Source organism: Diuraphis noxia, unplaced genomic scaffold, assembly GCF_037042655.1.
Source record: "Diuraphis noxia isolate RWA-SAM2 unplaced genomic scaffold, SU_Dnox_SAM2 contig0003, whole genome shotgun sequence".
Taxonomy (NCBI): domain Eukaryota; kingdom Metazoa; phylum Arthropoda; class Insecta; order Hemiptera; family Aphididae; genus Diuraphis; species Diuraphis noxia.
Window position 1 is genome coordinate 52,096,686 of NW_028301713.1, and position 17,217 is coordinate 52,113,902.

The 17,217-nt window shown below is 28.2% G+C and overlaps 1 protein-coding gene across 3 annotated transcripts; it reads left to right on the forward strand.

Moving 5' to 3' along the window:
• Positions 1–5,007: 5,007 nt before the first annotated feature.
• Positions 5,008–15,972, forward strand: LOC107173383 (vesicular glutamate transporter 3-like). 3 transcript variants are annotated; one of them, XM_089222585.1, is made up of 7 exons: positions 5,008–5,154; positions 5,934–6,124; positions 7,290–7,608; positions 13,452–13,675; positions 13,790–13,936; positions 14,015–14,389; positions 15,422–15,972. In XM_089222585.1, the coding sequence occupies exons 1-7, from the start codon at positions 5,091–5,093 to the stop codon at positions 15,572–15,574; spliced, it is 1,473 nt and encodes a 490-aa protein (XP_089078711.1). In that variant the 5' UTR covers positions 5,008–5,090; the 3' UTR covers positions 15,575–15,972. The 3 variants fall into 3 exon arrangements, with proteins under 3 accessions (XP_089078711.1, XP_089078712.1, XP_089078713.1); XM_089222586.1 differs by lacking the exon at positions 5,008–5,154 and adding an exon at positions 5,571–5,710; XM_089222587.1 differs by lacking the exon at positions 5,008–5,154 and adding an exon at positions 5,592–5,714.
• The last annotated feature ends 1,245 nt before the right edge of the window (positions 15,973–17,217 follow it).

The window sequence follows — 17,217 nt, forward strand, 5'->3', positions numbered from 1 at the left end:
TTGTTAATAAATGACCATGACAACGAAAACTTTACGAAAAATTGGTCAGAAACAAAAACATCTCGTATCCAGCCCAAAAACAGATTTATGTTAAAAAAGTGTTCAAGGGAAATTAAATTAAACAATTAATTATTGCACTAGTATTAAAAATTAATTAATTTAACAATATCGTTATTAAGTAATAAAATAATTGTTATTTTTATCCATCGCCTAATGTATGAAAAAATACATTTAAAATGTTTATAATTAACAAAGATAAGTTAATGTTTGAATCATCACATGTTTCATGCTGGTGAAATTCATGGGCGCAAATAGCCTCCTCCATATAGTTTTCTAAAAATAACTTACGCTTAGTACTAAGTATTAATCTGGTGGGACTTCATAAAATAGCGGGATTTGCGCCAATGCTGAAATCAGAGGTGTTTGTACTTTGAAAGCGGTTTTTGTTAAATGTTCAAAAATTATCTAATCAATTTCTATAGAATCCTTAGAGGTGCTAATTGGTGTTATGGCTTACTATATTTTATTATATTGTGCACTTTTAAGTAGGTGTTTATACTATACAAAATAAAGTATCGATAGAACAATCATTGTTTGTGGTAGGTACCTACTAGGTAGGTACATATTTTATTACCTATGTGTTGTTATTAGATATTACCTACCTATTGTATTGTGAATAGTTATCAGAATTCTATACGTAATGTATGTGTGTACTTTTTATAGTATTTGACAACATAATAAAAATATGCCGAGCTGTATTTACTTGTGAAACCAGCAGAGCTTCATTTATTTGTTTTAAAAATGGAGAAGATTGCTAATTGACTAAAAATTGTTGATCGATTAACAACGTTTGTACTAAAGATCTATTATTTTTTATTTATTTGGTATTATGTATTTTAACTAAACTGGAGCCGTTGCCACTATCGAGGATAACGTGACATAAGTTAATTTTGTTAATATTTATTTGTTTACTGTTAATTTACAATGCAAAAATTATGTAAAAAACTAATATTTTTTATTCAATCTTGAAATGATATCTATTATAGTATACACTTATATAATATACACACTTATCTGTGAATATTACTTGTTTCACGTTAGTCTATTTAATCGATCATGCGCTTTTCAAGTGTATATATTTAACTTTTTAATTATATTCTTAAGTACCTGCTATCTAGGCATAAAAACATTGAGAGATAGGTGAAATCTTCCTTCAGCCTGCTAAAAAAAAAAAAAAAATTATGATTGGCAAGACTAGTACAATATAATTATTTTTAGTTGATGTATAAAATATTTTTTTTGATTTGAAGTATAAATAACAGTACATTATTCAATATAAATTACGATTGCTGATGATGCTAGTTTTTGGGGTATGTTTCGAAAGAAATTTTGCAAATCTTGTATGATGGGACGATGTTTGGTATAGGATTGATTTTTTTAGAACCATAATAATTATTGGTACATTTGGTCCTTAACAGATATTTGTAAATGATATGTTGGATTTTTACTTCTTTGAGAGGACACTACACAACCATTTGTTGTCTCTGTCTTACAAGTGCATTACATTGCAAATCTACGTTCAGCAGATCACGTTAGATCCGTTAGTTTGAAAATTAAAGTGAATTGACCTATTATGAAACTTGATGTTAAGAACATTATCTGTGTTTGTAAGTGGATTTTTTACGATAGTTTAATTTGTAGCAAGTTATGCGTATATAAAAAAGCGTAAATTAAAAATGCTCATAACTTACTTAAAAACTAAGTTATTGTAAAAAACCCACAACAAGCACAGATAATGTATATACCATCAAGTTTCATAATAGATAATTTCACTCTAATTTTTTAAAAAAACGGATTTAAACGTGATCTGCTAAGCGTACTTTTTCTATGTTAAGCACTTGCATGTAAGACGGAAACAACAAATATGAGTTTAGCGTCCTCTTAATAGCAAAAACTAGGTATTAATATTATTATGATTGTTACCACAAACATAAGAGAGAACTTTGTAGTTATGTAATACATTTTTTTTAAATTCTGATTTATGTTTTTTTAAAGTGAGTTAAAAATTGAGTTATAATGTTGAGAGATATATTGATATTCCCTGCGAAAAAGTCTGCGCACGCTTACGCTAACAATTTATAAAATTGTTTTCTATACAAGGTATAATTATAAAAAATGTTGATACTTTTTCAACTTTTTATAGATATTTTCGATATTTCAATTTTTTTTTTTTATAGATATCGATTAATATTTTTTCGATACTCAAACAGTTTGAAAATTTAACTAAAGGGTTCCTCATATCTCATAAATTGTTATAATAGATTAGGTTAGAAATGTAAAAATATTAAAGATATGTAGATATATTTTTTTTTTCAAGTAATTAAAATTAAATGTTGACAAATTTTTTAAAAATCACGAAAATCTCGAAAATGTGTAAATTGTTTTGTAGTTAAAATTTACAAAATGCTCAATTTTTATGTCTAAGAAAATAAAGTAAAACAAGGCTTCTATTAAGTAGTTAATATTTTAACCTACAATTCTAAAAAATTATATTAGCACAGTTTTTTTAAAGAAGATATTTTTTGTTAAAATTTAGATAAAATAAAATATTTATACGAAGAATAATCATTATCATATTAGTAATAACAATAATATAATAATACGATAAAAGTGTAGACAGTTATCTTATATTAATATTGAAATACTAATCTTAATACAATAAATAAAATGCTTTCGGCAAAAATGAAATCAACCTTCTATTATTATATGGTAAGTATAAATGTATAATAATAGTATTTTAAAAAACTATAAAGTATAAGTTAATTTAATTGGAATATAAAAATCATATATACTTGATATAGGCCGTCAGAATCGTTTTTTTATATAATATAATGTCATAATATACGTTTCATTAAATTCCAATTTAACACATCCATTACAGGTAATTCACTCGACACCTTCTGTTGATTGGTACCCACTTGCCACCTGTGTTTTATTTTATATTTTTTTTTTGCCAAGAATTACATGCTTCCTAGATATTTTATTGCTATCATATTCTTATCGATATCACTATAATTGCTGAAAATTAAGTTAATTATCACTTACTTATGGAAGATATAAGCCATAAGGAAGCATTATGGTTCCGTATATTTATTTATTCGAGAGGATTTGTAAGTACCTACTTTATTAATAATTTAAATAAGTTTAACCCATCGTTATCTTTATTGCCAATATAACATCAAAAATTACGTTATTGAAATAATTTAGGTGCCTATATTGCTATGCTTGAGTTATGCTGCACTAATTTATTTTATCTAGCCACTTCTAATATTAATCGTCCTTATTCCTTACTCCTTAACAATCATTTATTATTAAGTAATTTAAAACCGTTTTAATCTATTTATTTCACATATTCTAATATTGAAAAAAATTGTCATTTATATTTTAATATACCTAAGTTATGATAACTATATTTTATAATAATAAGATATATAACTTTTTAAACTATACTTATAATTTAGGTATATAATACTTCAGTCTTCAGTTAATAGTTACCTAATACACATATTACTGATTGTTTAAAATGTAGTATTTCATAAAAATCGGTTTTCGATATCTGATAATTATGTAGAACAATCAATTGTTTAAATCTATAAAATAAATGAACAGTGATCATAATAATTTATCATAATCCTAGCTAATATCTTGAATGTTTCATGTTTAAATTCATGAATACTTAATAGTAGGTATATTATAGTATCTTAATATACTTAACGATAATTTTATAACTGATTTTTCAAAATATTTAGGTACACAACTCTATAAATTGGTCAACCCAGAATACTATCAAACATTTTTATACTTTTATAGATAAACCAGTGCACATCGTAGCCCGTTTAAATCCTACCTCTTATATGTCTCAAACTGTAAGTTGAATTCGTTTTCTGTGATTATAGTATAGCAGTATATTTTTATATATATAGATAGATAACGGTTAAAATATACTAAGGATAATCTTACAACGATATTCAATTTAGCTTAACATTAATTTTATTCGTTTTACCGAGAGAAGTCTGACAATTCAAATAATCAATTGAATGATACTTGGGTCAATCATTTTTTAACTTAGCCCATCTTCTGCCCATAGGTCTAATATATCTCTGTACCAAATTTCGTCACAATCAGTCCAGCAATTGGAATAGGAATTCATAAAGGACAGACAGAAACCCATTTTTATATAATAATACACGACAATTCCTAATAGAGGAACAGGAAGGAAATGATATCGCCTAGGAATTGTAATAATTACTGTACTTTATTAGTGGACCAGCTTTACAATGTAACTAATTAGAACGATAACTAACTCACAACGCTGACTTGCTAAAAAACGCATACTGCCACTACTCGCAATATTGTCCGTGTTCTAAAAATTTAGGCGCTGAAAGTGGATTTTTAAGACATATATCAGAGATATCATACACGAGATCAGAGATAAATCCTTGCAATGCAAATTTATTGGATCTAACAATTATTTTAGAATTATTACACAAATTAAAGTGATAAAAAAAGGTTAGGTATGTAATATACAATATATATGTATATTTTCATAGAAAACTTAACTTTAATAAGCATTAAACATGTTTGAAATTTTTTAACTGCATGTACGAGTATCAATAAAATTATAAAAATCATCTTTTGTAATTGTAATGATCGCCACTCTTAACGACTATAGGTAATACTAAAATGAGTGTCATCATCATGTCCCTCATCAACATAATATATTATATTATAATATGGTATAATACAGCCACACAGATGTTTATATTATAAATAAACATCTGTGGTCATATATTGTTATGCCCTTTTATACAAAAACCGTTCTATCTGCAGTGCTCGGACGATACCCTTCGACCATCGGCCAGATATATACAACGACACTCTTCCTGCGTACGCTCTTGGCGATAGATATGCGCGGTTAACTGTTCAATGTATTTTAAATGTAATTTTTCTGTGTCTTAATAAATTCTCTTTTTAGATACCTCTAAATTAATAGTTGTGCTGTCAATTAATATTGAATTATAAATTAATTAATGTTGAACCTACTTCTCCTTCCTTCGACCATCAAACACTTAGAAAGATTTCAGCCGAAGAAGGGTAAGTTAATTTAATGTGTAAGTAATCATCATATGCATATATGTATTTGCATGTGTGTACATATATACATATAAGAAGGTAGTAATCTGGAGTGTGTACGCGATATGCACAAGAGAGGTAAATACAAATATATATATATATATATTGCAAGTTCACCTTTTTTTACATTACTAGGTACATAGTCATTAAAAATAATAGATTATGCTTTTATATTTGGATATGAAATAAACAATTTAGGATCGTAAATTCATACCCATCATTGTAACTTAATAAATACAATTGTTAAAATATTAAAAAAACTATTGGATTTTCGAGGATTACATAATCAAAGGTTAAGATTAAAGATATGCTTTGGTTTTAATACTGTTTTCCTCTTCAATTTGCACGTGTAATCCGGCAATAAAATGAGATTGTATATATTATAATCATTTAGGTATCATAATTGCAATACATATATTGCAGTTTAATTTAGCATCGCGTAGTGGTGATTTATTCACGCATATTTAGCGATCAAGCATTTGTGAGGAAGTCAGAACTTATTGTTGAAACATGCAGAGTTGGTAAAATATCTTAGATAATTTTTGATTAAATTTTAATATAAGGTCTAAATCAATTTAAACTTTTAAATAACATTCAAATTGTAATTATGAATTTAATCGTGAATAGCTTATAATTATTTCGATTTATTAGTTTATTTTTTCAAATAGACTTATTCATTATTGTCGAAAAAGGTTGTTTATTAAAAGTTTAACGTAATTCGATACTTAATACGATTTCAGAACGAACAATACTATGGTACATGACTTTTTGGGGTTTTGGAATGAATTTCATGCTACGCATGAATCTCAATATAGCAATAGTGTCTATGGTTCGACCAATAACTGTGAAAGATGGATTAAAAAGCGAATACTACGAAAATCATAGCCTTTCGCATAATACATCGTATTTGAGTGACACTAACAAAGATAATGTAAGTATTATTTTTACAAATATGTATTAGGTAAAAAGTTGGTAAAAGGTACATAGTGATTTATGAAATATGCTGTGATGATGTTGCATTACGAATTTTAAATAAAAAATAGAAAGAGATACCAAATATAATAATATTATCGTATGAAATTTTAAAGGTCAATTTATAATTAATCCCATGCCATTATTGATTATTAGGTATTTAGTAGTTTATGATACTGATTAAACTTTGATAACTATTAAATTATGTAGGTATTAATAAATAACTGGTGTAAATTGAGTCAGGTCAATAATCATACACAGTGCAACAACTGTAAACCACTGTAATTGATGTTAATACTTTAAAAGTGATATTCCTCAACACGGCAACACGTAATGTTTCATGTGTGTAAGACTGTAAACGTCTGTTTACAAATTGATAGAATAATTGAGGTAGTCACAAAGAAACATTGAGTAATAATAGCATACATAATAGCATACCAACAGCTTATGAATCAAATTGAATTGATCGTGATTTTACAGCTAATTTTTCATAATGTTGATTTTTTTTTTTAATTATAACAGTAAATACTAAATAGTAAATAGTAGGAGTAGTATTGTGCAAACAGATCCTCCTCTGTTGTCGATTCTGACAGGAAAAAAAAATAGTAAATAGTAAAAGGTACTATACGAATTTCTCAATTCAACAGCAATATTGATAATTGAAAGTAGATAGTTACCATATGTATTTTCACGATCTATACGATATTAAAGAAAAAGACATCTTGAATTAAATATTTTAGAAATTACCGCCAAAGAGTCTAATTTTTTAGTATGAGATATCTTTAATTATTTAATATTATTTTTGGCTTAGATTTTATTTAATTTTTTTATTTTGCTAAGATTACGGCACAAGTACTGACTCTGTTAATGAATAATATGTGACATAAGTAAAAAATATATGAATAGTATTTGACATTAATTGTTGAGTATAATCATAGAAGCAGTGCTTGATTAAGTTAGGTTTGACGAAGTTCTAACAACACACTTATATGTAATACTGATATATGTATATATATTGTATAATATTAGTTTTTAACCTGGTATTTTGCTTGGAAATATTATTCTTAAATTAATTTTCAATCCCGTTTTATAATAAAATTGATTTTATTTGGTAACTCTTATAGGACAATGTTTTCGAGTGGGATGAATACCAACAAAATATGGCTAAAGGATCATTTTTTTGGTTACATATGCTGTTACAAATCCCTGGTGGATTATTGGCACAAAAATTCGGAGCTAAATCCATATTTGGCTTTAGTAACGGTTTAGTTTCTCTACTCACTTGCGTGATACCTTTGTCGGCAAAATTTAATTTCAATGTTTTGATTTTAATACGAGTTTTTCAAGGTCTCATAGCTGGATTAGCGTGGCCATCAATGCATGCGATGGTGGGTAAATGGATACCTCCTCATGAAAGAAGCCGTTTCGTGTCAGCATATTTAGGTATTTATATTTTAAAATTAGTTTACTCATTGTTATTTTTAAAATATAATTTTCAATTATTAAAATTTTTTAATAATGCTCTGATAACTTGCTGACGTGGGTAAGTACTTGGCTCTGACATTTGAGAAAAATCGATTAATAGATAGTTTGTCGATATAGGTTACACATTTCATAATGAATAACATAATAAAATAAATGCTACGACGCAGGCACACGTTTTATGGATTTTAAAATGAAAATAATATCAGTGTAAATAGAAAGTAAGCAATTTATTTATTAATAAATACTGAAAATTTCCAATTGGCAAATACCCAGAGTTTAAAATCGGTATGTTTTTGTTCTTATTGTTTTCCATATTTACTACTTACATAACATATATATTTGAATTAAAGCATGAAAAAGTTTATTTTACCATGGCCACGACCACAAAACAAAAGCAGCTGACTTGTTATTTTTTCACAGTATACCTATAAGTTATAATCGGAGCCCCCACAAGAAGGGGGGGTGGGTCTGAAGAACCCATAGTACTAGGGCTCGGACATTTGAGGGGACCACCGTTTATGCAAATAATTACTTCAAAATATTACTTCAATAGATATTAAAAAAATAATCTGCGCTCGTACTTAGTTCTGTACCAGGGCCAAAAATATGATGTGGAGGGCCTGGGTTATAATTCGATAAATAATTTTTTATTCAACTGTAGTTAAATATGTTGTCTATAGTCAACTAAATGATACATATATTTATTACTATGAATAAAAAATTTTTTTTAATACATTTAAATATATCACATTTTCGTTGACATTCTACTCGTTGGTTAAAATAATACATTTTCTAAATTTTTAAAAGCGGTAAAACAAAGAATCCAAAATTTTTATTTGTTATAAAATTTTAATTTTTCTGGCTTTTGATGCTCTGAACACTTGTATTATCTCTTCCATGTTCAATTCGTTAGACACACCTTTTTCAATTGCAGTAGTTGCCAGACAAACTAAACGAATTTGACATCATGTTTCGACCGCAAGCAGTAGATGAAAATCAAATAATATTATTGAAATTAAGCATACTCAGGCAATACCGATGCGGGTGCTACATATTATATAATGTATCTTAACTTAATAATTTAAATATCAATGCGAAAAGTTTATAAAATATAATAATCTAATAAATAAGCATCAACTGTTGACTTTCCTGTCGGTACAACATGATTACGCATTTTTTACCTTTTTACCCGAAAAAACACAACACGATTGCGCACTTTTTAACTTTTTATATTTATTTTGAGCAAACACAACATAATTGTGCACAATAACTATTTTATTTGTCTGTACCCATTATACTTAATACCTTGTACCTATATATACAATCACTACGGCCAGTGGATACTAATACTATACCTATTAAAATAATATATTATTACCTACCTATAACTGATAGGTAAGTGTTTTCAAACGTGTTGCTTTCCAATGTATTCACATCTGATAATTTTTAGTCTTATTTAATCTTATTTAAAAATACATAACATAAAACAACAAAATATTAACAAGACTCCTAAAGAACAAGAAGAAAATATTATATTTCTAATTAATACGTGGAAAAAATATAAAAATAATGAAATATCGTTAAATGATTATTGACTGACATTGGGACCACGTTTTTGTGCTAAAAAGTTACAGGACTTTTGTTATTGTGACGTATAATATTAAATAATTATTTATTTTTACTAAACGTATTACATTATTATTAATGTTGGGACATTTTTGAATTATATGAACTTAGTAAATTTATGAATTTATAATTTTTTTTTTTTGTGACGCACTAAATATCAATATTTTTTACTTGGTAAGCATATTAAATTATTATTGTTATTTGTTGCAATTTTAATATTATTATTTTCTTTAAATCCTATAGCATAAAATTTTTATCTTCGCAATAATCTAGTTGTGTTTGCTCAAATATAAAAAGGTAAAAAGTGCGCAATCGTGTTACGCCCATAATATTCAGTATACTATGTATTTGTATTTTTACTTGTGCATAAGCCGTCTCAAACTCTCAACTAATACTAAATTTAGTTAATTGCGAGATATTGACTATTAAAGATAAAACATTTTAAATAAAATAATTAACCATTTATTTTGCTCATCAATACTTCAAAACAGATTTTCTATTTTCGTGTTGGACTAGGGACTAGGGAGTAACACTTATTATCCTAAAAATGGCTCTGCCTACCTATACCAAGGAAATGCCTTTCAAACATATAGGCTTAGGCCTGTATAGCCTGTGCTTTCTGCCAGGCATGGGCTAGGCATTTAGCCATATGCGCAAAGGTATGAATAAATAATATATACATACCGGCATAATTATAAAATAATTGTATTCATAGGTTCTATCATTTAGAATGGTTTTTTAGTTGTTACGGGTTAATGATTGTGATCCGAGGCTAAATAATGTAAAAATATTGGGCTTGCAGCCATCAATTAGTAGTTGAAAAAAATAGACAATTTTTATAATAGGTGATTAAAAATAACACTAGCTAAATAATTGTTTGGCTATAATGCTGAAATTACTTTATTATTAAAAATTACATTTACTATCATGACATAATTTTATATCTTCAATTTATTATTGATAGTTATGTTACTACATTACAAATCTAAAAATGTAAATTTTATTTATTACTGTGTAATATATATGTATATATAAAACTATTGTGACATATTGAGTTGCATAACACCCAGTTAAAATATTATTTGGAATAAAAATGAGAAGAATATTAATTTAACTAAGTAATTGATTAAATTGTTTTTAAAATACTAGATATTTACCTAGTAGAGTAGTAGAAATTATTATCTAAAAAACCTATACCTATCATATTTTATACCTTTGGCTTTTGTCATTGATTATCGTAATAAGGAGCTATAATAACTATAGACATGTACATCATAATTTAATACTTATAATAATTTGATTGATATAAAATTTGTGTGTTATCGATGTATTTTGGGCAATATTGTTGTGGGAATATTATTATTTACCCATTCTTTGAACGTGTTGGATGGGTTGTTGATGATATACTGTAATTAGTGACATAACTAGTAACGTTATTGGAATTGAGTCACAAGCAGGATCCCACGTCCGTCAAGTTGGCACCGGCACTTTCTCCAAACAACTCAAAATTGGTATCAAAATTTTGCTACGAATTTGTTACATTTTGCTACGCTATTTTTAGAATTTGCTACTATTTGGTTTTTCCGGAAATCCGGAAACAAACATGCCAGTGCTATCTTTACGTAGCACCGGCACTTTCTCCAAACAACTCAAAATTGGTATCAACATTTTCTACGAATTTGCTACATTTTGCTACGCTATTTTTAGAATTTGCTACAATTTGGTTTTCCCAGAATCCCGGAAAATCGAAAATTTCCCAGCACCGGCACTTCCTCCAAACAACTCAAAATTGGTATCCACATTTTGCTATGAATTTGCTACATTTTGCTACCCTGTTTTTGGAATTTGCTACCTCCTGGTTTTTCCGGAATCCCGGAAAACAGAAAATTTCCCAGCACCGGCACTTCCTCCAAACAACTCAAAATTGGTATCCACATTTTGCTATGAATTTGCTACATTTTGCTACGCTGTTTTTGGAATTTGCTACCTCCTGGTTTTCCCGGAATCCCGGAAAACAGAAAATTTCCCAGCACCGGCACTTTGACCAAATACCATGATATAATAGGTATTAACATTTTTTATTTTCATAGATTATTGTTCCATTCATGTGCTATAATGCGTTTCACAACTAATGAGATATATAAAATTCAGAACTTTCTTCTGCGTTGGAAGTATAGAATCTTGAAATACTTTTAGTGCCAGCACTTATTATACATTTTTATAGCCTATAGCACGGGGTTGAACACCAAAAAATTAAATTGAATTTAAATAGATGTTATCAACATTTTAAATTTCCAAATTAAACATATTCCAGTCAATATATGTTTAAACCTATTTTCAACATGTTAATATTATAGTACTGGACAATCGTTGTCTAAGTATAGTATATATTATAAATAAATGAACTGTAGAAATTCATTTTAGTTTTACCATTTATTTGACTCAATAAAGAATATAGTCATAATAATAAGTAACCGGATTGTTTAGTAAATAATTAATATCAATCAAAAACTTTAGTCATACAAAAGCTTAAATGGGCATCAAAAGGTATAATAGTTGTACGAATTCAATAATAATTCTAACGAAATATACAAAACATATCATAAAACAAAATATATACAAAAATTAATAAACTGAAATATAAGTACTTTAAATTTATTTCAATTATTATCATCTATTCTCCAAATTAATATAATTTTACTCTTTTACATAAAATAAAATATGGGGTTGAACTTCAATTTTTTCGGTGTTTTTATATGTTGTTATTTTGTTTACCAAGTCGTCGTGAATATTCCACAGGCCATCAGCTCTTTTAACATCAAAGTGCCGGTGCTAGGAAATGTTCTGTTTTCCGGGATTCCGGAAAAACCAGGAGGTAGCAAATTCTAAAAATAGCGTAGCAAAATGTAGCAAATTCATAGCAAAATTTTGATACCAATTTTGAGTTGTTTGGAGGAAGTGCCGGTGCTGGGAAATTTTCGATTTCCGGGATTCTGGGAAAACCAAATTGTAGCAAATTCTAAAAATAGCGTAGCAAAATGTAGCAAATTCGTAGCAAAATTTTGATACCAATTTTGAGTTGTTTAGAGAAAGTGCCGGTGCTGGGAAATTTTCGATTTTTCGGGATTATGGAAAAACCAAATAGTAGCAAATTCTAAAAATAGCGTAGCAAAATGTAGCAAATTCGTAGCAAAATTTTGATACCAATTTTGAGTTGTTTGGAGAAAGTGCCAGTGCTACGTCAAGATAGCACTGGCATGTTTGTTTCCGGATTTCCGGAAAAACCAAATAGTAGCAAATTCTAAAAATAGCGTAGCAAAATGTAGCAAATTCGTAGCAAAATTTTGATACCAATTTTGAGTTGTTTGGAGAAAGTGCCGGTGCTGGGAAATTTTCGATTTTCCGGGATTCTGGAAAAACCAAATTGTAGCAAATTCTAAAAATAGCGTAGCAAAATGTAGCAAATTCGTAGAAAATGTTGATACCAATTTTGAGTTGTTTGGAGAAAGTGCCGGTGCTACGTAAAGATAGCACTGGCATGTTTGTTTCCGGATTTCCGGAAAAACCAAATAGTAGCAAATTCTAAAAATAGCGTAGCAAAATGTAGCAAATTCGTAGCAAAATTTTGATACCAATTTTGAGTTGTTTGGAGAAAGTGCCGGTGCCAACTTGACGGACGTCAGGATCCCATGTATTTTTCTTTTATAATTATTTTTTTCTTTAGATAATTTTCTGCACATAGGCTGTTGTATCATTATTAGATTTTATATCAATTATTAATAACCTATTAATAACCAAATGTATAGCAGTATATAATATGTAATATAGGTAGGTTGGTAGGTACTTACTACGTAGTTACGTGCCTAGTTCATTAGTTAAAATTCGTACATCTGCTTACCTATATACATATATACTAGTACATAGTGTTTAACTAAAGAAAAATACACCACAATAAAATAATAAATTGTGGTAGTAAAGTGTTATTTATTTTATTAAATATTACCCATAAGTATTAGCTATTATTTTCCTAAATAAACCTAACTTAAAATGTTAATATATTTAACCATCATTTATAATACGTATATATATCATGTTATATTAGAATATTGTATGCGTTTTAATCAAAAAAAATGCTGGAAGTTACTTATAAGTTTATCTCGTGTGTTGTGAATAAGGTACATCTGTTGGAACGGCTGTGACTTATATGGTATGTGGTTACTTGATGGATTGGCTGGGTTGGGAGAGTGTATTTTACATTACTGGATTAATCGGTTTGGTATGGAATTTATTTTGGAGTTATCTTGTTTATGATTCGCCAAGAGTGCACCCGACTATAACTGAAAAAGAACTAAAATACATAGAAAGCAGTCTAGGCAACTCTATTATAAAAAATGTTTCCGTAAGTGTAAAATTATTGTTATTACATTAATTATTCATAAGTCATGACCGTTTGAAGTATAGAATATAGATGTATAATATTTATAATTATCTCATATTTTAAATGCTTTTATAGTCTTCTACACCTTGGAAATCAATTTTGACGTCTTTGCCTTTGATGGTGAACATCATATCGCAAATTGGTTATAACTGGGGAATGTACACAATATCCCTACAAGCACCAACTTATTTCAAATTTGTGTTGGGTTTCAACCTGAAACAGGTAAGTTTGTTTATTTGTGACTTTAAATTACAATCAATATGCATATAATAATAATAATAATATTTTTTTCACTATTAGACAGGTATTTGGTCTGGTGTACCACATTTGTTCCTATGGCCATTTGCGTTTAGTTTTGGTTGTTTATGTGATCATTTAATCCAAGCTAAAATAATGTCCATAACAAATGTTCGCAAATTGGCTTGCGTTTTCAGCAACATAGTCCATGGTTTGTTTATATTGACGTTTGCATATTCTGGATGTAACGAAGCCTTTGTCATATTTAATTTGATATGCGCCGTGGTCGTGAGTGGTGCAATTTCTTCGGGAGCACTTCCAGGAATTGTAGATCTAGCTCCAAATTTTGCGGGAGTGTTACAAGGCATAAATGGAACAATTGTAATATTATGCATTAGTGTTTCACCATACATTGTGGGATTGATCACATATCAACAGGTATTTTATTTTTATTTTGTAATTTATTTCAAAAATTAGTAAATTTCACACATTATATAGGTAGACATAGACAATTTGGGTGGGTTAATAAAAACATGAGTTAATGCTAAATGTGAAGTAGGTAACTCAATAATTAAACTAAGTAAAGCTGATAGTTTTTTTTTTTGGAAATTTATTGTTTGAGATTTAATGATGATACTCCATTTTAGAAAGCATAATGGAAATCTAGGAAAATATTATCATTCTCGAATTGTTATTTTTTAGATATACATGATCATGGGCTAAAACGCCTTAGACATGCTTTTACATAATTCTGTGGCACAAATTTGAATGAATCGATTTTTTATGAAACTTGGCATACAGTATTAATAGTCATAATATTATCACATAGTATATGAAACTGCAAAGTTTGTGGACTGTGATGGGCTAATTGACTTACAATACATTGACCAGTATTAAGATAATCTATTAAAGTTACACAATAAAGTTTATATTTACACCAATTTTTAACAATTATTTTAATGTAGGTACTTAATATTATTAGATTTTAAAGTAAAGTGATCAAAAATATTTATTTTTTTAATATTTAAAGGCAATGATTGGACACAACTGGACCTAAGTAATCAATAAACCTCTGACCAAATTGCTTATTTGTGTACTTAATAATAACATCATATTATGCTCTGAATTCTTTTTAATTTCACATATAAATAAGATATAGATTAATAGATTGTTTAGAAATACATATTTATAATTGTAATTGTAAATAACTAATATATAACTCTAACTGGCAAAGTGGCAACACTTATAATGTTTTGTAATTTAATGATGACGAGCCTTGTCTTTCATTTTGTCAAAACATATTCTTATCGCTGAGGTCTGTTGCACTATAAGAGGTCTTTTTAGAGGGACAATTATTGTAATATTTTATTTATAAAGCTGTGTTTTGTTAACATACTTATTAAAATTTATTTTATCAAATAAATGATATAAATATTTGACTATTATTAGCTTAAGTTGTTTTTTTTTCAGCAAACTCTAGAACAATGGAAAAAAGTATTTATTGTATCTGCGGCATTTTGTTCATTAACAGGAATTGGATTTTTGATTTTTGGAAGTTCTAAATTACAAAAATGGAATAATGAGGAGCAGAAAGATGTAAAGGAAATTCAGCCTATAGTGTGAGAACTATAAAAACTAAAAAAAAAAGTGTATTAAAAATTACACAATGAATCTATAGAATTTAAAGATCACATTTTAGGTCTAATGTTTTTAATAATATTTTTAAGTTCATTAAAATTATTTGTAATGCAATAAATAATATAATATTTATATTATTATTGTTTAAGTATGTATTTTTTATTTAAAATTGTATTATAATTTAGTAACTACTTCTCTGTTCAAGGAACAATATTTGCAGTACGCTAGTACCTATCTAAATCTAATGGTTCTATCTAACCATGTTATCTTGAAATGTTAAAGAATACTAATTTATTCTGAAAATTGTATTGTTGAATTATTATAGTGTGCAGGCATGCAGTTGTAAAATTTGTATATAAATAAATGTTCGAAAAATGTTTAAAGGCGCCTAGTTATGTTTCAATTATACCTTCTACATATTATTTTTCTATAAAATTCCAACTAGCTAAACTACTCGTCCATTTTTCTACTGCACTACTCATCTCGTGTTACTGTGCAACAACATATTACAACTCACAAGTATACCTACCTAATATTATCTTGTTGGTTATTCGTATTTCAAAATTATATCCTTCAAATTTTTAATATAATAAATTAATAAACAACATGAAATTAGTACTACCTGGCACCTACTTAGATATGTCAGATGCCAGTTGGTATGCGTATGGTTTGATTTATCAAATATCACGGCTCAAGAGAATGTATTTGGGGCCAAATTAGGGTTGAAATTTAGCATCGGATATGTGTGGTATGATGTGCATCTATGCTTTATACACAGATACAGACACACATATATATATTGCAGTGTGGTACCTAGGATTTGTTTTCGGGGGTGAGGGGGGAAGCCCAAAAGTCCACACCCTGGATATGGCATTTATGTATTGCACTTTATTATTTTAAAACATTTACTCGTATAATCCACTCTAGACCTGCACCACACCATCACCACTTAGTGGCGTGGTCTGTACCATGGATCACAGTAACACAGTGACACTCAATTGAGGTAGTCTTGGGTCAGTTTTTAATACATAAAGTGTAAATTTTATTAAATAAATTATAATATAAACTGATTGTGCGTAAAAATTCCAGTTTTCCCCTTAATTTTTAGTTTGTTTTATCCCGATTATTTAGAAAAATATTGAAAATTTTTTACTTTTGACCCCTCCAAAGTACCAACTAGATTCACTTTCTGATTTAACAAGGTACTGAAGTCGAAAATCGAAGCGTGATGACAGACACAAAAAAAAAACACACACACACATCATTGTAAAATCAATATATTCATCGCTCCGCTCAGAATCTAAAAAGGTTTAAGTGGGGAATCTGACTCACGCGTAAATACGTCACTATAGCCTAAGTAGCCCGTATGCCGAAAGTGTCGACTTTTATTACGATTATCCGATGGCGGGGTATCACGACCCCCAAACCCCACTTGCCTCCAATCCTGTCACTAAGGGCGGGTTGCATAAAGAACAGTCTGTAAATTTGTTACCAGCCCTGTAATTTACCGGCTCTATAAGGTTTTTAATGATTGTGTAAACTATTCTCGGGTTGCATAAAGAAATATAAAATTATTAATGACCGTGGTTACCAAATAAATTAAACCATATTAAACCAAAAAATTGTGC

What these genes read in the sequence shown, in the direction of transcription:
- LOC107173383 (XM_089222585.1), top strand. Translation starts at nt 5,091, where the DNA reads ATGTTGAACCTACTTCTCCTTCCTTCGACCATCAAACACTTAGAAAGA. An exon ending in CTATTATAAAAAATGTTTCC is followed by an intron (nt 13,676 to 13,789) that starts GTAAGTGTAAAA and finishes ATGCTTTTATAG; the next exon opens with TCTTCTACACCTTGGAAATC. An exon ending in TGGGTTTCAACCTGAAACAG is followed by an intron (nt 13,937 to 14,014) that starts GTAAGTTTGTTT and finishes TTTCACTATTAG; the next exon opens with ACAGGTATTTGGTCTGGTGT.